Source organism: Gopherus evgoodei, chromosome 7 (assembly GCF_007399415.2).
Source record: "Gopherus evgoodei ecotype Sinaloan lineage chromosome 7, rGopEvg1_v1.p, whole genome shotgun sequence".
Lineage (NCBI taxonomy): Eukaryota > Metazoa > Chordata > Testudines > Testudinidae > Gopherus > Gopherus evgoodei.
In genome coordinates, this window is record NC_044328.1 from 49,287,373 (window position 1) to 49,312,983 (window position 25,611).

The following is a 25,611-nucleotide window of genomic DNA, read 5'->3' on the forward strand; positions in this document are numbered from 1 at the left end:
ATGCTATGTCAGTGGGAGAAGCCCTGCCATCAACATGGGTCTGTCTACACTAGGAGTCAGGCAGGCATAACTGTGTTGCTCGGGAGTGTGGATTTTCCACACCCTTCAATAACATAGCTATACCTACATAAGTTGTTAGTGTAGAACAAGCCTCAGTGTTATCAGTCCTTATGTGTCCCCCTTTCAAAGTGAAAGCCTCCTGTTCATTATTATACATCTCAGCAAAGGTGCCCTTTCTAACAACCATCACCTCAGTGAGGAAAGTATGAGAGTTATGTGCCCTGTAAATCAGTGTTTTTCAAACTGGGGTCGCCGCTTGTGTAGGGAAAGCCTCTGGCGGGCCGGGCCAGTTTGTTTACCTGCCCCGTCCGCAAGTCCGACCGATTGCAGCTCCCACTGGCCGCGGTTCGCTGCTCCAGGCCAATGGGAACTGCTGGAAGCGGTGTGGGCTGAGGGACATACTGACCGCCGCTTCCAGCAGCTCCCATTGGCCTGCAGCGGTGAACCGCGGCCAGTGGGAGCTGTGATCGGCCAGACCTGCGGATGAGGCAGGTAAACGAACCGGCTCGGCCCGCCAGGGGCTTTACCTACACAAGCGGCGACCCCAGTTTGAGAAACACTGCTGTAAACAGATCCTCCATACATTGTGTTTTTTACAAGGCCAGGTACAGGAAAGCCCACACCCAAGTTTCTCTCCAAAGTAGTGTCTGATTTTCACCTCAACAAATCAATATATTTATCAGCCTTCTTCCAAAGCCACATGCTCCTGAAGATGAACAAAAGCTCCACACATTGGATAGTCACCAAGAACTGGCCTTTTATCTGGATAAAACAGATGCCTTTCTGGTCTCGTCACAGCTGTCCATCTCCTGTGCAGAAAGAATGAGAGGGTATCCTATAACAGAGCAACAGCCGCCCAAGTGAATCACCAGCTGTATTGTCATTTGCTACAAGATCAAAGGCATCATGCCTCCTGAAAAGCTGTCCTCACATTCAGCCAGAGCACGCTCAGTCTCCAGGGCAATTATGGAAAATGTCCCTATCGTGGACATCTGCAGAGCAGCAACGTGGTCTTTAGCCGAAACCCTTTGCTAGACATTATGCAATTTCTACCGCAGCAAGGGAATGATATGAGTATGGGGAAGTCAGTCCTGTAGCCCAGTGCTTCTCAAACTATCTGATGTGGCAGACCGGCAATTTTTTCCCCCCAATGTGCCAGGGACCGGTACCATATTTGCCAGGGACTGGTACCATATTTGTGCCATATTATTATCGTTTTCACATAGGCACGTAGCACATCAGACCAGAAAAACTAACATTCTTCACTCTATTAATGAGTGTGTGGCATACATGCGGAGATGTTCCCATTATATTATTCAAAATAATATTTGAACATTCGTAGTAATATTAATTTATATTGAAAATAATATAATGAATAAAATAAAAGTAGACAGACATTTTTATTGTGTGTTTAGTTTGTAAACAAATAATACAATACTACAATAAAAATTAAAAATATTAAAAAAACAAACCACAAAGTCTCCTAACAAAGATATTATAAAAAAATTAGTAACACACTAATAGACATGTTAAGACCTCAACCTTTACTAATGTGAAAGGTGAGCCTGCTGCTTCTTTGTCAGCTTATCCAGTTGTGGTTCAGTTGAGGACAGTGCCACATGCAATGGAGAATGACTATCCATACTATTCCTGTACTTTGTCTTAATGACACTCATGGTTGAGAAGCCAGTCTCACAGAGGTATGTTGAAGGAAATGGGAGAAGAGTTTTCAGAGCAATTTCAGTAAGCTCAGGATATTCTGCTTTCACTTTTATCCAAAAGGAAAAAAGTGATGTTGTAGTTTCGAAACTCATCTTCAATCTTTCATCAGCAGCCAGCTTCAACAACTTATCCTCCATAGTGACAGTTAAGTAATCTTTCAGTGAAATAAAAGGATTTCGGATCCATCCAGTCCCTTTCCCTGGATCTTCTTCTGCTGGAAAGTGAAACTCAAAACGTTCTGCCAAATTCGTCAAGTGTTCACGTTTCGTAGAGATGTAACTTCAAGGTCTTCGCCTGCATTGGCGACGATTGTCACTAAGTTGTGAAACATGTCATAGCGATCTCTTGACACTTGACTCTTCCATGCTTTTAGCTTTCATTTCTGTCCGTCGATCTTGTCTGCCATTGTAAGGAGGTATTGAGATCATTAAAGATGGCAAAGATATCAGCCAAATAAGCTAGTGTGGCTATCCAATCCACATCTCGGAACAATTGTGACCAGTTTGGTTTTTTGTCCTGAAGAAACTTGGCAAGCTCATTTCGGAGCTCAAATAATCTTGACAGGACTTTTCCCCTCGATAACCAACGTACATTGGCATGCAATAGGAGCTGTTTATGATCAGCTCCCATATCATCACATAATGCAGTGAATAGTCTCAAATTTAAAGCATTCGCCTTTACATGGTTCACATTTTTTATGACCTCGCTGAGCACACTGTTTAGTTCTGTTGACATTTTTTTTGTTGCAAGACTTTCTCAGTGGAGGAAGCAGTGCGTCGACTTGCATTCGGGTGCAAGCACCTTAATCTGGGTAACCACTCCTGAATGCTGTCCTGTCATTGTAGCAGAGCCATCAGAACATACACCTACACAAAACTTGAAATCCAACCCACATTTGTTAATGATGTAGTCGCTCACAGTCTTGAACAGTTCAGAATTAGTTGTTTTTGTTGGTAGTGAAGCAGAAAACAAAAACTCTTCCTTCAAATCACCCTCATGTTCAAAGCATGCATACACCATCAGAATTGCTGTATTAGCAACACCTGTACATTCATCAAGCTGCAAAGAAAAGTGCTTTGCTAATTTAATCTGTCCTATGAGTGATCTTCCATATCTTGAGCCAGATCGTGAATTTGTCAAGCTATAGAGTCATTTGAAAGTGGCACCTGAGCCACTTTCTTTGCTGCCGGCTCGCCCAGCATTTCCATGCAGATATCTTTAATACAGCCTATCACTAGTGTCTCACTGATTGTGAGTGGCTTTTTAGCCTTAGCAACGTGAAGTGCTACTTTATAAGAAGCTCACAAAGCACAAGTATTTATGTGTGACACTTCAAAGATCTGTTTCTGATGGCCTTTTAAATTAACATGATTTCTTTCGAAGAACTCTTTCAGTTTTGAACTAATTTCATTATGTTTTGTATTTAAATGCCTCTTGTGCTTTGACTGCTTCATTGCATCATTAGCCAACACATTGCCACAAATAACGCACTGCGGTTTTGGCACTCCACCATCATTCGTGGCTACAGAACCGAACTGAATGTATGAGGAGTCATATTTCCGAGTAAAGCTAGTACAAATTCTTTTTGTTGACAATACTTCAGTTTCATTTACATTGCCGTCATCTGATTCAGAATTATTTGCATGTTCAGCAACCGGATGTCTCTGCTTGATAAATATGTCGATTGGGCCTTGCTTCGCCATCTGTAAATTAGACAAAAAATAGTTAATATAAATTCCATTACCCCGGGTATATACTTAATTTATGATATTAGGATGAAAGCCGAATAAATGCAGTGGGAATGCTTTTATTGAGAAATATGTGCGGGAGAACATTGATTAATAGGGTAAGTAATGTTAGGATAAGAAGATAATATAAATTTTAAAATTAAATTGCAAACAGGATAATAATTGGAAAGTTAAGATGGTTTGAACATACGGAAAGAATGAATAATGAACATCAAAAATAAGATTTACCTGTGTGAAAGATATGGAGTGAGAAAGCGAGGAATTTCGAGAACTTCCTGGCAGAAACGTGTAGGTTTGATTCTAGAAGAGGGGAAGTCTATAAGTAAGAGCAATGAGCGCATGTATGAAACGATATATGGATATGGAGGAAGCGAGGATGTTAAGCTCATACAAAGCACAAGGGATCTTTTCAGGGGGAACACACACACACACACACACACACACACACACAGTCCTGCCAGTTCATGTTTATAGTTACCAGTCTGTTGTAGCTCGAGTCAATCGAATGGCCAGTTAGATTGATCATGAGTGAGGAGCTGGACTCTGTTGGTTGCAATCTGATGCTTTGAGGCTTTGCAGGACTGAACCCAGAGTTCCATGGCAAACACTGCAGCTTTATAGTGGTAAATTCCCATTTGAGTCCATGCATTTTGCAATGTCATTCTGTAATCATTAGTCCTTAAGTGGTGTTAATCTTGGGGTTTTCTGCTGTTATCATCTGATGGTTATTGTCAGGCTTCCCATCGTTATCTCCTATTTGTTGTCTCATTTTCGGGGGTGCCTGCCTCACCTCTAAGGTCATCAGTGCTGTTAACATGTTTAGCATCTGATACAATGGATGTTTTCTGATTGTCTCCTGGTCTTTCCAAGTCTCTCACTTTTTCTTGACCATCTGGACATTTGTGATGGCTTTCACGCCTTATCTTTTCCTGATGCATTCATTCCTCATTCACACAGTCTCTCACAGAAATCTTCAATGGTATACAGAGAGCAGTATTTTATATTGTATTTTATATTCAGCAGAATACATTGTAAATCAAGCCTTGCTAAATCTTATAACTAGAACAATTCACATTGAGGCTTCAGGCCCTCAACATTTCTCTAATCTATTTATCATAGACACAATACAAAATCCTGTCTCTTACTAACTAAACAAAGACTTCACTGGGTTTTGGATCAAGTCTACAAATAGTGTTTACCATGATTTTGAAGGTTTGTCTTCATGTTTCTGTTTTTAAATTCCTGCACTCACCTGTAATGTTCTACAACATACTGTTGTACTGCTGACTTGCTTTTATTTTTCATTTTCAGAAGTTATTTATTAATGGTAACTCCTCAGGGAAAGCATTTCATATGAGTTCAATCGTACTGTATTTCTCCTCTTTAAATACTGCCAGGGCTGTATGTTATGATTGATGGAAGCCCATAAAAGATAGTGAAATACCTATATTTTATATTTCCAATGTAATATGTAGAATTCTATTTACTTTGTGTATCTTAAATTAGAAGGTAACGAGGAAGTTTTCAGAGTAGCTGTGTTTAGGCAAAAGTCTCTCAAATGGTTGGTCAGTTAAGGAGACTATTTGTAACTTTATCTGAATAATATAATATATGGCATTAGCAGGCTGATGAAGAATAAATTTGTTTGCAGTAAGAGGAAAGGTTTTGCACATATTGAGAGGAAGAGAACTTTTGGGGGTGGAGGCATTTTAAGGAAGTGAATCCATTGGTTTATCTGTATATGTTTTATAAAATATGTCATATTGCCTGTAGGTTTGCACAAATGCTTGATAAATTTACAGAAATAAATTGGTGTCATCTGGGAGATATCTCTCCTGAAAGTGCAGACTCAGAGGACTAAATTCTGGTTTCATGTACCCATGTGCAGTACCCACTAAAGTCAATATGAATTGCACTTGTCTATCTGAGGGCAGGATTTGGCCCTAAAACAGTATGTAGTCATTTATTTATTTAGCTGTTGTTGGAAGCATTAGAGAGACAAGATGCGTGAGGTAACATCTTTTATTGGACCAATTTGTGTTGGTGAGAGACAAGCTTTCAAGCTATACAGAGCTCTTCATCAGGTCTGGGAAAGGTACTCTGAGCATCACATTGTCCCTTCTCTCCCCCTTTTTTCCCTATGTCTGCAGAGGTGTTAACAGGCCAATCCACTTTGAATGCCCCTTAGAATATGTGATATCTATTCTAAACAATCTGTTCCATCTTATATGTAGCTGTGACCCTCTGAATACTTTTCCCAGACCTGAAGAAGAGCTCTATGTAGCTTGATAGCGTGTCTTTCTCACCAACAGAAGTTGGACTAATAAAAGTTATTACCTTCCCCACCTTGTCTCTCTAATATCCTGGACCAATGTGGCTACAATAACACTACATACAACATTGGAAGCATTGACAGTCTCCTCCAAAACAGACATCATGTCGCTCTCTTTGCCTTGACTATCCAGGATGGACATAGCTCCAGTTCACAGCTTGTAGCCTGAAGCAGAGAAGATCTTGCATTTATTCCTTTAGGATATTGGTCTGAAATTATGAAGCAGAAAGTGTTGTCTGCAAAGCAACATGAAAAATCCTCAAAGTGAGAAAAAACTTAACTGTAAATAAGTGGAGGTACCACAGATTAGCCAGGCTACATGCCACTCAGAACAGTTCTGCTTCATGTGAAAAGCTATAACAGAGCAAATCCAGAACATAAGCTATTTATTTATTTTAAAAGCTATTTATTGGCCTGACCCAAAGCCCGTTGAAGACTATGGTGATGTTCTAAAAACACAATTGCCCATTAGACTCAGAGGACTTCTTTAAAAATTTGGACCTAAAATCTACTTTTGTGAAATTAATTCTTAGCCTCCTTTCTGTTTTTTCAAACAGTGATTTCAGATATTAGTGTGACAGGTTGGCTACCATTTAGAGCTATATTTTGGGACCTAGGCAACAAGTAGCATCAGAGAGGGCTAAGAAATATGCAGTATGCAGTATTGTAATGCTTCTGAGAATATGCATCAGAAATAAACACCTGAAGTTCCTTCTGCCATTGCTGCTTAAAATGAGAACTTAATTCATCAACAAAAGTGCCATGATAGTCTGGAATTTGTTTGAGGGCCTGTTATATTCGCTTTTTGAAAGTTACTCTTAACACAAGTTGAATATTGATTTCCATTTGTCAATTCTGTACAGCCCTTTCTACCTTTACATTCTAGTTTTACTGAAACAATATAAAGTATATGTTTTTACTGATTATTTTATACATCATTTAAGCCAATGTTGAAACTATACCTGCTTCATGTAGGTAACATCAAGAAAGATAAAATGACTTTGCCAAACCACCAAATGCATTTAAAGATAATTGTTTGTTTATATTGCCCATCCTGAGGGAAGAACCAGACTGCAAAACATTGAAGCTAAATAGAATGTGGCATTAGCGATGAAATGCGAATGGACATTTTGTTCACAACACCAGGTTCTATTTATAAGAGTCTATTGAATGTTTCATCCAGTAAAATCACTTCTGGAATAAAAAGAACTACTGCTTGTACACAAAACACTAAAACAGTCTACTCCAAACACTTCAAACAGGATCTCTGGAAATAATCAACATTAGGATGATGCAAGAAGACACAGCAGCAACCATTTGGTGATGCACAATAAAGGAACAGGATTTTGCTCAAGTAGACTCAAGGAGTTGACTACCATTGTAGTGCATTATTAGGGACAGCAGAAGTGGTAATTTGGTAGACACAGTTGACGTTATTATTGACGCCCATTCCCTTGAATATGAATATTTGAATATTTCCAGTTACTCTTCTGGAAACAAAAGACATGTATTTAGAGTGCCTCAAATAGCCTGAAATTCCCTGTATTGTTGAGATACTGAGGGGTCAAATGCCTTCAAGTGCTTTAAAACAGGCTATTTCTTCAACTGGCAGGAGTACATCAAAATGGTAGCAGTGCTTCTCTGCACTACTATAATTAAGGCTCTGTCAGGATTTCCATTAGAGTCTCCTATTTTTCTGCACTGAAATGTTACAAGGCTGTTAGAACATTTTGTTTTAAGATAAAAGCTGACCCATAAGGTCTAAATGAGTGCATGCTGCTTTGAGATTTCAACATCCATTGAATCATTTTAAAGTGATAGAAGATGTAGAACTCCAAACGGCAATTTTCAAAAGGATCGAAAAGGACCTAGGCACCCAACTCTTATTCACTTTCCATTGGATTCAGCTGCCTAACTTGCTTAGGCTCATTTGAAGATACCAGCCTGATAGTTCTTGGCTTCAGATATTTGTATTTCTATTTTAATTTTAAAAATAAAAAGCTTTTTAATTTTAAATGAACATTTTTACATTCCAAATTGTAGAATAGCAAAAAAAAGGCCACCTAAACAAAAAAAAGTTATGTTAAATGTACTGCATATATAGATTTTTCCCCTATTTTTAAAATGTACCTATCATTATTAATATTATCTGTGCCATAAAACAATAGACATGATTGATGCTTTGTAGTGTTGGTGGAGCAATTATGTTCAGCTGAACATTCACTTAAAAACAGGTCTACAGAATTGCAAGATATTTCCATGCAGGAGCCATTTTGGCCTACAGAGTAATGAATTAATAATATTCAGACTTGAAGATATCCTTTAGAGATTTTTCATCTCCTTTTACCATGTCTTAATACCACTTCTTCCCGCAGCTTTTGTTTCTACAGAAGTTTTCTTCCTCAAAAAGAAATTAAATCTTTTCAGAAAAAGGCATTTTATTTTCATGTCGTTTGTTTCAAATTCATTTGTACATCTTTGCAGGATTGGGGCCCAATTAACTTACACTTATGTAAACTGCCACTGCAATGTGGTGGTGTAATTGTGCTGGTCCCAGGATATGACAGAGACAAGGCAAATGAGGCAAGAGCTTTTATTGGACCAACTTCTGTTGCTGATAAAAGCTTTTGAACTCCACGGAGCTCTTCTTCAGGGTTCTTCTCAAAAGCTTGTCTTTCTCACGCACAGAGTTGGTCAAGTAAAAGATATTACCTTATCCACCTTGTTTCACTTTATGTAACAAGCAACTAACTAATGAACAGTGCCATCGGGGGGATATTTTTCTTTTGTATTCATGCCTCTGTCTGCCATCATTGCACAAACATGCACTGTACTATTACATAGTTCATAAACACAATAACTGAGAAATATAGCTTTATTTTAGAATTTTTATATTCTAAATTCTTTTTCTGCGGGTTACAGTATATTTCAACTTCTTTGCAAAGGACTAGTTCGGCATTGATTCAGCAAATGGTGTCTTTAACAGTTTAGGATTTAGGAAGTTAAAGAACATGCAACTTTTTTTTTAAAGGACAACTTATAGAAGAGATTTCAAGTGCTGATAAATAATAAAATAAACCTTTCATGCGTGAAATATGAATAGTTTGCTTAACTTTGGTAACTTATCATCCACAAAAAGTAGACAAGGTACTGAAAAATAAGAAGTCTACTTTTACTCTTGACTAATAAAGAATGGGCTAATGGGTTTTACTTAAGTTCTTTCTAAACATCCTCCTTTACTATGTGCATTAAGAGAGCTGCAATTTTTTTCAAAGAAAGCTGATAATGTGGGAAGCAGTAGAAAAGTTTAAAGAATTTTTGGCTGCATGGATTGCAAAAGATGGTTCTCATCAGATACTACCTGACAAAAAACAGCATGCAATACAATTTACAAATCATTGGTTTTTTAGCAGCACGTGACGTCTAACATGACATAATGTTAAATTTGCAATGAGATATCTAAACATATCTTAAAATGTCAACAATTTAAATATCTGATTTTTTTTACACTGTGACTTTCAGTTGAAACAGTGTTGTGAAAGTTTAAACACACACGTGATAGTCCCATATACATTATCTTAAATAAAAGTGAGAACTGAATCGTTTCATTCTTCACTATGATACATTCTAGGAAATGAAAAATGTGTGACATTTGTTGTTTCCTGCATTTTAGCATATTAGTTATCGTCTATATCAAATATATTGCAAATCTAGTTTATTGCAGCAATAGTCACGGTGATATGTTTTCTTCTGTTTCTTCTCACTCAGTTATGCTCGCAGTCATAATTATAAAAAACAAGTAACATTTTCTGCACATCTTTATATATATACCTTAAAATCCAGCTTCCACAAAGTCTATTTGCTTCTGTTAAGAGCATTTAAAAAATAAATTAAACAGAGACTTGACTCTGCTATTTATTCTTGTCTCAAGAAAACAATTCTTGCCAGTAATCTAAACAGGATGCTAATATTTATAAACTTGGCATAAGGATTAATTCTAACAAAAATATATACACAAAATTAATTCTGAAGAACATTATGATCAAGTAGAATCCTTTTAATTGGCACAAACCAGTGGCAGTAGAGACATTCCAGTTAAGGTTCCAATCCTGCGATCATTTCTAACATCTGTACTCGTATGTGTTTATTTGAAATCCATGGGAGTATGTGTGTGTGAAAGGAGTATTCATATAGATAAAAATTAGCAGGATTGGATCCTAAATTATCATCCCAATTAAGAGAGGATCACATAATACACTGTGCTGAAAAATATTCATTAATTGCCTAAAAACATATATTACAGTGGAACATGCTGGCACATAGCGTAACTCATCTTTCCCTCTAGCTGCTGATCCACGGAGGGAAAGACACTACTACTACTACTAGTTGGTAATGGAGTTATTCCGTTAACTCAAAGGGTATGTCTACTCTGCAGTTAGACACCTGAGGCTGGCCTGTGCCAGCTGACTTGGGCTCAGGATAAGGAGCTATTTAATTGCGGTGTAGACATTTAGACTTGGGCTGAAATCTGAACTCTAAGACTCTACTAAGTGGGAGGGTCCCAGAGCTCGGGCTGTAGTCTGAGTCCAAATATTTACACTGCAATTGAACAGCCCCTCAGCCTGAGCCCTGGCGTGAGCCCGCTTCAGCTGACATGGACCAGCTGCAGATGTCTAACTGCAGTGTAGACATGGACAAAGTAGCTTCTGATTGTAGGCCCCAGTTCAATTCCAGATTATCAACAATGGCAGGAGTTGTAACGGTACTGAAAATACAAAGCATACAGCATTTTCAAAGCAAACACTGAAGTTAATTGAGCTGTGTCAATTTACACCAGCTTGGAATTTGGCCCTAGGTAAAATCAATTTGTTTAGCAGCTATAGTAAAGCATGGAAGGAGCATGAAATGAACATGCAGGGCTGCACAGAGAAAATTCAGGATTGCAAATACCAATCTGCTGCTATGAACAGTTTTGATAATATTAAAATAACTGGCGCATGAAATTGCAAGCCCATTAGCGAGAATTTTTAATGAATCAGTAAACTCAGGGGTTGTACCGTACGACTGGAGAATTGCTAACGTAGTTCCTATCTTTAAGAAAGGGAGAAAGAGTGATCTGAGTAACTATAGGGCTGTTAGTTTGACATCTGTAGTATGTAAGGTCTTGGAAAAAATTTTGAAGGAGAAAGTAGTTAAGGACATTGAGGTCAATGGTAATTGGGACAAAGTACAACATGGTTTTACTAAAGGTAGATCGTGCCAAACTGACCTGATCTCCTTCTTTGAGAAGGTGACAGACTATTTAGACAAAGGAAATGCGGTAGACCTTTTACCTCGATTTCAGTAAGGCATTTGACACGGTTCCACATGCGGAATTATTAGTCAAATTGGAAAAGATGGGGATCAGTATGAGAATTGAAAGGTGGATAAGGAACAGATTAAAGGGGAGACTACAACGGGTCGTACTGAAGGGTGAACTGTCAGGCTGGGAGGAGGTTACTAGTGGAGTTCCTCAAGGATTGGTTCTGGGACCAATCTTATTTAACCTTTTTATTACTGACCTTGGCACAAAAAGCGGAAATGTGCTAATAAAGTTCGTGGATGACACAAAGCTGGGGGGTATTGCTAACACGGAGAAGGACCGGTATATCATACAGGAAGATCTGGACGACCTTGTAAACTGGAGTAATAGTAATAGGATGAAATTTAATAGTGAAAAGTGCAAGGTCATGCACTTAGGGATTAATAACAAGAACTTTAGATATAGATTGGGGACGCATCAGTTGGAAGCAACAGAGGAGGAGAAGGACCTTGGGGTATTGGTAGATCGCAGGATGACTATGAGCCGCCAATGTGATATGGCCGTTAAAAAAGCTAATGCGGTTTTAGGGTGCATCAGGCGATGGGTCACTTGCTGGTGAATTCTCTGCAGCTTGAGGTCTTCAAACTACAATTTGAAGACTTCAATAACTCAGGCATAGGTTAGGGGTTTGTTATAGAAGTGGATGGGTAGGGTTCTGTGGCCTGCTTTGTGCAGGGGGTCGGACTAGATGATCACATTGGTCCCTTCTGACCCTAGAATCTATGAATCTATGAAGACAGCACTGTAGGATTACACTAAAATGCCCTTCTCACAACTAAGTGTGCTGGCATATGTAGTGATTTGTCACTGAACATGTTTCCTGGCAATCACACCAATTAAGTGCAAAGACTGAGTATCAGGATGCCAATTAAATGGATTCTTCTGAACTAATGCAATGACATAGATGGAAATGAGGTTAGTAAACCACATACTGCCACTAAAATCTCTGGTTATAAAACATATGGCCACAATAATATACAACAAGATACTGGGATCATTTTCAATACGCTCTAGCATTAAATAAATAGAAAAATCAAATGCAAACTGACATAACAAAATGTTACTTCACTTATAGACACCTCCAGTGGAAACAAAATTACTAAATAATATAAATATTCTTTCATACTGTATATATTATATATATTTATATTTAATATTTTATGGCATGAACAAATGAATAGGAAAAAGTACAATGCTTAGATAACAGACATGATTCAATATCTGTTTTGTTGAAGCCTTGTGCCAGTAGCTCCTGCATGTTGTTTATAGAATATAATCTGTTACTGGAGCTATTTGCCTTTTTTACCCTGCTTGGATTTTGAATTCACCTTTCGGGCAGCGCTCACTGGTTCACCCTTTTTCTGTGGCCTCCATAGCTCTCTTGAGCAGTCGACAGGCTCATAGAAGAATATAACTGGTTGGATGCTGTTCTTCTCATCTTCAGTTTTCTTTAGGAACATTCTACCTTTTTGAAGGGAATGAGGTTTTGCATCAGGTATATTATATGAACCATGCTGATTTCCTCGGCTTCTGAAATAAAAAAAATTCAGTCAGATTTTGCGAAGGTGGCAAATGGTCTGATTTTTAAAGGTGCTGAGCACTTGCGGCTACCAGAGGTATTGCATGGTAAAAATAGCATTTTTAGAATGACTTCTGTAAATTGACCCCTGCACTACACCGAAACTCATCTGGGTTGCTATTAAGCAGTAGCAAATATCTTTGTACCTTTAATAGACCATTAAAGCAGTGAGCCAATCCCCACTGCGAGAGTAGGTAGCTGAAGAAACCTGGTGTAGAAAGCAGGGCACTGGGCTTGGATCAAAGGTGGTATGTCTGGGATACAAACAGATTCAGATGGACAGCTTGACAAGAGAGAAATTTCTGTTCACAGTGGAGAGTATCTAATCAGCAAGGAAAGCTGACAAAAATAGTTAAAGGGAGGAGATTGCTTTCAAGATGTAAACTATTTATTTTTCTGCTTTCTCTGTAATTATACTGAAAATGCCTTAGCTAGTTTAAAGAGACCAAGTGGGTGAGGTAATATCTTTTATTGTACCAACTTCTGTTGGTGAAAGAGATAAGCTTTCGAGTCACACAGAGCTCTTCTTCAAGACTGGGAAAGATACTCCCAGCTTCAGAGCAAAATACAAGGTGGAAGAGGACGTAAGTAGTTAGTACATATCCTAAGGCAGTGTTTCCCAAACTTGGGACGCTGCGTGTGTAGGGAAAGCTCATGGCGGGCTGGGTCGATTTGTTTACCTGCCACGTCTGCACGTCTGGCCGATCGCGGCTCTCACTGGCTGCAGATTGCCACTCCAGGCCAAAGGGAGCTGCTGTAAACGGCGCGGGCCGAGGGACGTACTGGCCGCCACTTCCAGCAGCACACAATTGGCCTGGAGCAACGAACCGCAGCCAGTGGGAGCCACAATTGGCTGGACCTGCGTATGGTGCAGATAAACAAACAGGCCCGGCCCACCAGGGGCTTTCCCTACACAAGCGGCATCCCAAGTTTGGGAAACACTGTCCTAAGGGACCATGGAGGACCATAGTATGTGCTAACTACTTATGCTAAACAATCTGTTCCACCCTGCATTTTGCTGTGACACTAGGAATACATTTTCCAGACCTGAAGAAGAGCTCTGTATGACTCAAAAGCTTGTCTCTCTCACCAGCATAAGTTGGTTCAATAAAAGATATTACTTCATCCACCTTGTCTCTCTAATATTCTAGGACCGACATGGCTACAACAACACTGCATGAGCTAGTTTAAGTTATAAGATGTGCAAATTTAGAAAAGTTAGCAAACAATTTTTATTTTAATTCCATTTTCTTTCCTTTAGTATACATTTGTTTTTGTTAAGATTACTACTAATTTCATGAAGATAACCTCACAGAGAAAAGAACCCCATAATCTCAAAGGAGAGGTAGTGAAAGGTAAAAGTTTCTGGAATGTAGATCCCCCCATCAACCCTAATCTCAAGCAGCATGGACATGAGAGGTAGCTGCCCCCAGCAGGTTGATTTGCTATCAGATTTTGGCAGGCAAACAGTGGAGAAATTGAGGAGACCAATGAGGAGAGCAGGGACAGATCCTCCGCTGTGTAAATTAGTATAGTTCCACTAATGTCAATGGAGTTATGACAACAGACACCAGCTGAGGCTCTGCTCCTGGAGTTAGTGGTGGTGCTGGTCACAAGGCATTTGAGTGCTTAATTCTCTTGGGCTACTTTGAAAATTGCAACCAACATTAATATGACACTGTGATGGGGTGGAGTAGGCCCAGAGGCACCCTACTGGAGGCCTCAGGGTCCTGCCATACTCATCACAGGAAAAGAGCAATGGAGCTAAGTCCTCCAAGTAGCCTAGAGAGACTGTGTAGAAAGCAACCAATCAGGGGAGAGGCTGTAAGGAGCAGCCAATCAGGGCTCAGGAGGGCCATATAAGAAAGAGCTGCAGTGCACACCACAGTCAGTTCCTTGTAGGAACCAGAGCAGTGCACGTGGTGCTGTCCAAAACAAACTGTAGTACGATGAACTGCTCAGTGTGGGCAGGGGACTGGGGGAATGAGAAAGAGCACTTGGCTGGCTGCTGGGCCTGAATGCAGAAAAACCCTGAGCTAAGGGTGAAACATTGGTGAAAGCTGAGACTGTGGGGAAGTGGTCTGAGGAACTGAAGGCAGTTTTATTAAAAGGACATGTGTCTGTTATTTTTAGGGTCCTTCGGCTGGGATCAGATATAGTGGGTGGGCCTGGGTCCCCCCACTGGGGAAGTGGCCTACAATTGTACAGTGATAAACCTCCAGAAGGGTATCTGAACTGTTAAGAGGCCCATCTGGAAAACGGGGGCCAGAAGAGACCAGAGATGGTAAAACCAGGGAGGAAACCCTCGGGGCACGCCTCAATACCAGGGCCAGGACTGGCTAATGACTGAAGACACGTTGGACCAGAAGGGACTCTCATGAGAGGTGGGTGCTACACTGTTACAGACACAAATGATTTATAGTCCTTATGGTTATAGACTTCCGTGCGTGTGGAAGGCAAATTAACTTAAAAAAACCTCAGTGTATTTAAAAATACTTTTTATCTTATTAAAACAGATCATAATGGTAAAAGATCACACCAACCAGTTATGAACTAGTCTATGTTGCTAGATGCTGAGATAGTGTACAGTGAGAGTTACTGAGTTATTACAGAAAAGATGCATTTGACATCTTTTGACAGTTGACTCTGACAACTGTCCTATCCTCTGTTTCACCTCTAATTATTAGTACATTCTGACATAAGGTGCTAGGACACTGATGTAAAATGTTATAGGCCCAGTGGGGCTATAACTACTTACACCAAATGAGGATTCTCCTTCCAGAGTGTTGGTGGGACTCAAACCTGGTTCTTTTGCTTGAACAACCAGCGACCCACAATGCAACTTTTTAAAAATAAAAATATTGTAGGAAAAATCTCTTGTAGCTGAAGCTTCATCAAATTGCCAATATATTTGTTTTACGGAGAGTAAACTATAGAGGTACAATATGTCAAATCAGCTGATGCATATAATGCTTGCTTAACTCTTTTAACTTTAACTTAATTTGTAATGTGATTTCAAAAACAGCTGGCTTGACAGTTATGGAAACTGAAGTTATTGCTTCATCCACAGAACAGGCATAGCAGCAATAGGAGCTTCCGCATCCTGCCTCAGCTCTGTTTGTGGTAACCATCTCTATAAAAAGCAGGTAACTTCAGTCCATCTGCTTATTCAGTCCTTGGTGTATCTATTGAGATTGCTGGGGTGCTAATCAGTGTGCATTCTTAATGGTGTTTTTCATAAGGACAACTGTTTACAGTGGCTGGATGGAGACCTTCATGTTATTTCATATAGGCCACTGAAATCCCAGCAGATGGTGGCAACTACTGGATTCTGTTAAACTGTGCTGCTTTAAACCAGTGGCTTGTATATGCTGTTACCAATCCCCTCAATTATCCATGTCATATCACTTACCCACATCTGATTTCAATAAATAAGTTTGATTGAACTTGGCCTGATGTCTTATTTCTACAATGCTGACATAAGTGAGTGCAACTCCATTGACTCCAGTGGAGTTATACCCACTTAGGTGAATGTGTTATGTCATGTTTCATTTCACACATTCTCCCACTTCTTCCAGTGATATAAACAGTGATGGGGTCTGAAATTTAGAGACACTGTCAGCTCAAGTATAGGCCAAAGATTAGGTTTTTGGAAAAAAGTCTGTTTTTACTAATCTAAAACCAGTAGAGAAATGTTTCATGATTTAAAAAAAAAAACAACTTCAAATGGAATAAATTGTTAAAGCTAAATACAAAAATCACCAGCTCCTGCACTGTTAATTAATAATCCCCATGCTATCAGCAAAAGTGAAACTGATTCCAATAATTTTCATTGTTTATTTTTTAATTTCTTAGTGTGGACAAAGTGAAAAGTAAGTTGCATTTTTTAATTTGATTTCAAAAATTGAAGCTGTTTTAGTCACATACTCTAGGTCAGGACATTTGTTCATTCATAATATGGTATTTTTAAGTTGTGCCCCCTTTAAAAAAATCTGACATAAATGGCAAGAATAAATCTCCCGCCTATGGTACTCAGGAATGACAGAATGTTAAAGACATTTTCATCTGAAACTTAGTATGTTTTCATTTAGTAGATTCAAACTTTGCGAAAACCAATACAGTGAAAGAGGAAGCAGTAATTTATTGGCGCACAAGGATTCAGTTTTTTTTCTTGAATGAAATATTTTATTTTTAATTTAGCAAAACACCTGGTTTTTCTTTATTATGCAAAATGCATAGATATCATCAAATATAGCGCCTGCTCCAAAGCCCATGGAAGTCAGTGTAATGGACTTAGGATCAGGGTTATACAGCATACGCAGAAATGTAAGTGTGTTAAAATGCAAGCATGTTTAAATGATAGAAGAATGAAATGAAATACATACAGGCATCTGGGTTTCTTATTTGATGAGAGGTCTGTAAACTGGAAAAAACAGAAAAATGTTTATATGAGCAAATATCACAGTGGCATGAGTGGTGCGTATAAGAGGCTTGAGGAGGCTAAGCCTCCCTAAAATAAAAAAGACTGGCCATGTAGGGGGCAAATGATGGAGGTGAGTCACCTCCCTTTGTAGGCGTGCCGGCCTTCCGCCTTTGTGCCTTGGGAGCAGGAGAACCGGACGCTCCCTAGAAGTGGCAGGGGGGTGCACCACCGTTTCGTGCACCTCCACCCCTTCCCGCCCCGGCTCCTCCTCGTCTCCTGAGGCCCTGCCTGCTGCTCACTCCTTTCCACCCCCTCCAGTCTGTCATTCACCTTTAAGGCAGGGAGAAAAGGAGAGGGCATATAGATAAATGAAGATAATAGCAAAATGAAATGACATACAAAAGCCTTCCCATTTTTTTTGTGCCTTAAGGACAATTGATGGGTGGTGGTGGGGAGCTTAGAGGAGCGACCAGCAGGGGTGAGGCCTCAAGGAGAGGGCCAGAGCGGGGAAGCAGGGGGCACTGTCTGAGCGCCTGTGGCCCCCCCACTTCTAGGGAGCTTTTGGCACTGCTGGGTGTAGCCTCCCCAAATGAAAAACTCACATGCTATCTATGCACAGTTGTCTTCGGTCATTTAAATCACTTTATATTTACAAAAAACCAACATGTATCTAAGGCCCTGATCCTGCAAAGATCTACACGTGTTTAACTTTAACGTCACTCAGGGGCACCCCTAGATCTACACAGATTTCAGGACATCAGTATGTTAAGAGGTAGAACTCATTGCCTGCTCTAGGGGTTGAGGGGAAAGAAGAGAGATTTATTTTGTCCTCCTCAAAGTTAGGAAATTCAACAGGTGGAAACTTGCAGTGCTTCCTAACCCCTATGCACTAAGTTCTACATATTGTTAGCATGTAGCCCAGTATTTGTAGTGGAAGAAAAGTAGTAGTCATTGGACGTTTGTCATAGCTTAGCAACAGTTTGCTTGGAAACAAATAAATGCAAAGCCCATATTTTGGGTCATCTGGTCACTTTTAGCTATGTGTTCACTCCAACTATAGGTGTAATTTGCAAACCTGAAGCAGAGCTCTGTGTGGCTTGAAAGCTTCTCTTTCACCAACAGAAGTTGGTTCGATAAAAGATCTTACCTCACCCTTATCTCTTTAGTTAAGCCACTGTTATTCTTTCATTTTGGGGCCATGCAATCAAAGGCTATGAAATTATCTTCCAGCTCTTTATTTTAGTCCAGTTGCTCATATTTTTAATTCAATTAAAATTTGAAGCCAAATTTAAAATGACTGAAGTGCAATAGTAGAATATTTTTAAACTATTCTAGTTACAGAAACAATTCTGTATATTCAGTATGCAGAATCCTATTTCCAGCTTTCCCTTCTTTCACTGCTAGGAACATTTAAACAAAAAATTATTTGTGTCTTTTCCTACTAACAACTCTTCCAACTTAATAAATAATCTTAAATCTTGTAATTATGCAGGCGTTGTTAGTTCATTTACCAGCAGGTAGTTACAATTTTTTTTATTGTAACTATAATCAAAGTAAATTGCTAAAGATGAACAGCAAGGGCTGACTGTAGGTACTTCACGTTTGATTATACAGTCTAGATACAATGAGAAGTAATTATTGTGCTCAAGATAATTAATAAGCCATTGTTCCCCATTAAACTGGATTAAATCAATTTTCCATCACAACCTTTAATTTTGCCAAAATATATTTATTCTACAAGAACAACTAAAAATCTCTAAGCTACATTCTCAGCTATGCGAAGAGCAGCATTCACTGGAGGGGGCAGGGGCACAACAGTGGCTTTATACCCCTTTTCCTCTCCTCACCCCCAATCTCAGGACCAACTAATGCCTGTCAACTTCTGGCACAGTAAGAGCTGCCTCCAGCATGCTCCAAACTGCTGGACTGGAACTCCCCAAGGAGTCCATTCTATAGCAGAGTCTATCTAGATCACAGTGACACTCCAGACACTAAGGGCCAGGACAGGTGGTGTGGAACTGGGGTGGACAGAGCTAGATCCACCCGGAATTTACCTACATCAGGAAGAACTCCAGGTAGATGGTTAAGTCCACTTTAAGGCTGTATTTTGCCACCAGAGTGGCACCAGTAACTTTAGTGGGGCAAGGATCTGGCCCTGTGCAGTGGTAATGACTTTCAGTGAAATCTAACAGTGAACCAGATTTGTCCGTTAATGGGGGTTTCCAGTCTCAGAATTGTTATGTTTTTCTGCAAGGGATAATCATACATAGTCTGAGCCATTCTTACACTCCTTACTTAGACAAGACTGTTAAAGGGAGTTTTGCTTGAATAAGGACTGCATCATCAGCCCATATGGCAAGATGAGAGGATTGACACATTTGATTCAAGCAACAAGTGTTCCTGACCAGTGTCTTCAAATACTGACTTACTTTATCCCCCCAAATAGCAGGCCAAAGAGCCATGCCAAAATCACAACTTTTGCATTGCAAGAGTTTTGTGGCAAAACCCGAGTTAAATAATATTAGCGAAGAATAACAAAGATCCACAATTTTTGCTTTCCTCTCCCCTACCTTCAAACCTACCTGCAGCACAATGCTCTGAAGTTTGAGCACTGTATAGGAATGGGGCCTAAAGAAAACTGGAGGGGAAAACATTCTCTGCTGGGAAATGGTTTTATGCATCTGGGTGGCATTGCACCAGCTTCCTGGATCACATTTTGTCCATTTTGCAATTCCTCAATTCACAGGAGGTCTGCTGTGATCTCTCATCTCCTTCCAATCAATGATCTGTCCATGACTAAATTCAAGTACAATACACTGTTACAACTCCCAATATCTACCAACATTGCCTGCCTGCAGCCCCAAATTAAACACTTTCCTTTCCAAATATTAATGTGAATTTTAGTGCTTCTGAAAGGTGCCAGATTGACAGCTCTGGAGATCTTTAACAATAGACAGAAATGACAGGCCATGTCTCCCTGCTACTATCCAACCAGTGTGCTTGAATCTCATTTATGTCCTGCAGAGTTCCATTTCCATGTTCATTCATTCTTTGATCTTGCTACTGAAATTGCTAATGGGGAGCCAATTAGTGCCAAAGGTTGGGGTGGTATTTGTGTTGCTCACTAATCACTAAAACAATGAGGAGTCCTTGTGGCACTTTAGATGCTAACAAATTTATTTGGGCATAAGCTTTCGTGGGATATAACCCACTTCATGAGATGCATGGAGTGGAAAATACAGTAAGCAGGTATACATATACAGCACATGAAAAATGGGAATTGCCTTACCAAGTGTGTTTGTGGGGGAGGGGGGTCAGTGCTAACGAGGCCAATTCAATTAGGATGGATGTGGCCCATTCCCAGCAGTTGACAAGAAGGTGTGAGTATCAACAGTGGGGAAATTATTTTTTGTAGTGACGCAGTCCACACTAGGTAGAGACCAGTCCACACAAGAGATCCATTTCCTGGACACTGCAGTACATATAAGCAATGGTCACATAAACACCACTCTGTACAGAAAACCTACTGACCACTATACCTACCTACATGCTTCCAGCTTTCATCCAGAACACATCACATGATCCATTGTCTACAGCCAAGCCTTCAGATACAAGCACATTTGCTCCAATCCCTCAGACAGAGACAAATACCTACAGGATCTCTATCAGGCATTCTTAAACCTACACAACCCACCTGGAGAAGTGAAGAAACAGATTGACAGAGCCAAAGGGTACCAAGAAGTCTCCTACTACAGGCCTAACAAAGAAAGTAACAGCAAGCCACTAGCCGTCACCTCCAGCCCCCAACTGAAACCTCTCCAGCATATCGTCAAGGATCTACAACCTATCCTGAAGGATGATTCTTCACTCTCACAGACTTTGGGAGACAGGCTAGTCCTCGCTTACAGACAGTCCCCCAACCTGAAGCAAATACTCACCAGCAACTATGCACCAGACAACAGAAACACCAAACCAGGAACCAAACCCTGCAACTAATCCCATTGCCAACTCTATCTGCATGTCTATTCAACGGACACCATCATAGGACCCAACCACATCAGCAACACCATCAGGGGCTCGTTCACCTGCACATCTACCAATGTGATATATGCCATCATGTGCCAGCAATGCCCCTCTGCCATGTACATTGGCCAACCTGGACAGTCTCTACGCAAAAGAATAAATGGACACAAATCAGACATCAAGAATTGTAACATTCAAAAACCAGTAGGAGAGCACTTTAATGGACAATCCATAACAGACTTAAATCACCATTCTTCAACAAGAAACTGTAGAACTGGAATTAATTTGCAAATTTGACACCATCAAATTAGACCTGAATAAAGACTGGGAGTGGCTGGGTTACAAAAAAAATTTTTCCCACTGTTGATATTCAACCTTTCTTGTCAACTGTTGAGAAAGGCCACATCCACCCTAATTGAATTGGCCTCGTTAGCACTGAACCCCCCCACTTGGTAAGGCAACTCCTATCTTTTCATGTGCTGTATATTTCCAATCCATGCATCTGATGAAGTGGGTTACATCCCATGAAAACTTATGCCCAAATAAATTTGTTAGTCTCTAAGGTGCCATAAGGACTCCTCGTTGTTTTTAGTGATACAAACTAACATGGCTACCACTCTGAAACCTGTCACTAATCACTGTTGTTCACTGCGAAGAGGACTAAGACACCAAATAATCATTTCACATAGGATACCAGCTATGGCTAAAAGCCATCAGATAGTAACAACTTTTGGATAACACATTTCAAAAAGAAAATAATGCTCTTAGAATCAAGAGGACGAATGACTTTGAAGGCATTTACTGTTGACACAACCTGTAAACTTGCACAATAAATGTTGTGTTTCCTGCACAGCTATTAGCACATCTGTAGTGGGTGTTTAGATTTCTAATTGTCTAAAACACTCGCAAAAAACTAATGTCCACAGCTGAAAGTTTGATCCTGAAATAAATTTGTCTCCCAAATTTAGCATTTAAAAATAATTATTGGTCCAGTAAATCCTTCCTCCCACCCCTGTATTTTTTACACTTTTCTGTTGGAGTTTTGATCTGATTTCCATTGTCTTTTGAGCCTATTGGGATGAACGTGCCTGTAGTCACACCACGTTGGTTTCTGTGGTAACTTGGTGAACTCAGGAAGGTCAGGCTGGTCAGCGATTGGTAGTGCAGCTGATTCAGAAGGCAGTGGTCCCTCCATGAGACAACTGATCAGTATGCTATTAAAAGGCACTGTGCTATTGGAAGTACTCTTTCAGGTGCAATTTAAAACAAAGGTTCTTACACATAGTCCTCTCTAAAGATCTCTCAGCACTTTCTGAGATATCAGCTTGGTTTCTATACCAAATTTCTAATCTTATGTTATTTCAGTACCTACCAAAAGATCCTTCTATTTCAAATTGAGGTGACCTTTGCTTTCTGCCCTTAAACTGCCTTTAAGCACTATGTGCAGTCAAACAGTAGTTGCTTTTTTCAATTAATATGGCTGCATTTCCATGATGGATGAAGTCCATTCTAGGTACAGTTTGTCTTCTGTATCCATTTAAGTGTTGAAAGGCCTTTGGAATTCTTGTAGATGAAGCTTGCCACACAAATGTAATGTATTAGAGGGAAATTAATCACTCAAAGTAATAGTCGTGGTTATTAATGGAAAAAATTATATTGGCTATTTGTCCCAAAGGCAAGACCCTTCAGCAAAAGGGCAGATGGACATTTAATTATTCCTCACTTTCTCCTTCCCATTTTTGGCTACTGCTGTCCTTTTCCTCTCTAAGATTGCCATCATTTACTGAAAAGAAAATGCAGTTTGGCTGAGTGGTAGGGAAGGAATGGGGTTGGGATGAACTGAGCTTCTGTACGTGTTGCTCCCCCCAGCCACACCACTGGATGGCATTGAAATCTTTAAAAAAAAAAAAAAGTGAAATTCTAAATTCTCTGCATAAATATGTACAGTGCAGCTACATTTATGGATACATCAGCCAAAATCATAGGTGAGTTTTTCACTGCTAGGTAGAGATAAGTGACATTTTTCGGCAATTAATAAATTTGCCCCAAATGCATTGGCCCATAGTGTCATCCAAAAAATCTGAAATTTTTTTTTAAGTCATAAGGTTTAATTTGGACCATTTTTAAATGAAACATTTTGAAACAATGTTTTATTTAAAAATGGAACTGTATTTTAAACAAAAGGGGTGACGCCCAAAAACACAACATTTTTTCCAGTTATGTTTCTTAATAATTTTGGATCAAAAATACTTATTTTTTTTCATTTTGGCAAGAAAAACTGAAAAAAATCAGGTGTTTTGGTTTTAAATTAACCAAATTTTTTTGGGAGGGGGAGATTTTTTTTTGGTTCAGTTCCTGAATCAAAATATCATCTACTCGTTCAACTCTATTGCTAGGTTAAAGCTTTGTATACAACCCATGTTGGTAGGGGTTACCATCTATTGACTGTTCAGTAACCTGTACTACATTTCTTTGCTAATGCCCAAGGACTGTGGCCCAGATCCTCAAAGGGCATTGCCTAATTCCCATTAATTTAAATGTGGCTGGTATCCACATCATTAATGATACCTTTGTAATCACTCCCGGCTAGAGATCAAGGAATGATGGACCTGGAGCATTGCTTGTCCATTACTAGTAATGTTTAGAGTGGTGTGTAATGCCTTTGTTTCTAGCAGTAGCTATTTAACTGTCATTTGTGGTAGTTGCGAATTTACAAAACAAAACACACTCTTCCTTCTGCCTCTCTTAATTATCACATCTAAATCATTACTTTAGGTTTGTGTTTAAATTTGTTACCATTACAATTAAAATGGAATTTTAAAGCTTCAAATAAAATTCAGATGCGACTCAGACCTTCTCAGGTTTCTAGAACATACACAAGTGCTTGACCTGCACCTATTATTAGTTACCACGCAGCATATGCAGTTTGTTGCCCATGTAGAGCAACAGCTTAACAACATAAATAAAACAAGTTCACAGAAATACAGACATTTTACAAGTACAGATCTGATTGGTTTCTAAATGATTCAGTCTTGTTGAGTCTATTCACACTGAAATTCAGGTACTTTCCCTGGAGCAATGAACTACAGTATAATTCATTAGATCAGTGGTTCTCAAACTTCATTGCACCATGACCCCCTTCTGACAACAAAAATTACTACATGACCCCAGGAGGCGGGCACTGTCACCTGGATGTGTGGGGGGTGTGTGTGCGTGTGTGTGCAAAGTTCAAGCCTCACTACCCCATGCAGGGCAGGGGGGATGCAAAGCCCAAGCCCAGGGCTTCAGCCAGGGCCAGCTCTAGCCATTTTGCCGCCCCAAGCACGGTGGCACACTGTGGGGGGCGCTCTACTGCTCGCCGGTCCCGCAGCTCCGGTGGATCTCCCACAGACGTGGCTGCGGAGGGTCCGCTGGTCCCGCGGATCCAGTGGACCTCCTGCAGGCGTGCCTGTGGATGCTCCACCGGAGCCGCAGGACCAGCGGACCCTCCGCAGGGATGCCTGCGGGAGGTCCACCGGAGCCACCTGCCGCCCTCCCAGCAACCGGCAGAGCGCCCCCTGCAGCATGCCGCTCCAAGCACGCGCTTGGCGTTCTGGGGCCTGGAGCCAGCCCTGGCTTCAGCCCCCTGCCTGGGGTTGCAGCATGAGCCCTACTGCTGCTCAGGGCTAGGGCTGAAGCCGAAGCCGGAGCCCCGCAGCCCAGGGTTGAAGCCTGGTTCGGCTTCGGCCCCAAGCGGTGAGGCTTGAGGTTTTGCCCCAGGTCCCACAAGTCTAACACCAGCCCTGGTGACCCCATTAAACAGGATCATGACCTACTTTGGGGTCCCGACCCACGGTTTGAGAACACCCACATTAGATGACAGTTTTGTGTGCTTACCATGTGTTCATTGAGATCACTGTAATTGTACATTAGCTGCTGATTTTGATAATATTCTAGTTGTCGTTCTGCCAGATCAACCCTCTGCAATAGATTCTCAATGAAGTGTTGGAGCTTGGCTTTCCCACGGCCCTCTTTCTCAGCTGCCTCTTCCAGGAAGTGGTTAAAAGTAACAACCTCTCTGTAAGACAAAAGTGTTTGAAATATAGCAACATCAAAGTATTGGAAAGAGTCTTGGCTTTGTAGTTGTTGTAATTGTTGCTAAGAAACAGCAGTGGAAAGGGGATTCTCACCTGTATTCTAGAAATCTCCTATCAATGCCTTTGTGTTCATTGCCATATGTCTCTTTTTTTTTCTGGTTATGTAAATGACAGGAAATAAGAAAAATAGACAGATTTGGAAAATCTATAGGATTAGGAAAACTTCTCCAAGAAATTCCTTGTTTTCCTGCTAGCAGTCCTGGAGGTGTAGGCCATCCCACAAAGG

General features: G+C 40.2%; 1 protein-coding gene across 1 annotated transcript in view; it reads right to left on the bottom strand.

Annotated features, from left to right (window-relative positions):
- Positions 1-1,607: 1,607 nt before the first annotated feature.
- ZNF365 (zinc finger protein 365) overlaps positions 1,608-25,611 on the bottom strand; it is a 36,995-nt gene continuing 12,991 nt past the window's right edge. The window contains 8 exon segments of the mRNA XM_030570840.1: positions 1,608-2,044; positions 2,047-2,190; positions 2,193-2,885; positions 2,888-3,485; positions 3,759-3,830; positions 12,553-12,754; positions 17,189-17,226; positions 25,126-25,306. Coding sequence (XP_030426700.1) covers positions 1,608-2,044; positions 2,047-2,190; positions 2,193-2,885; positions 2,888-3,485; positions 3,759-3,830; positions 12,553-12,754; positions 17,189-17,226; positions 25,126-25,306 — 2,365 coding nt within the window.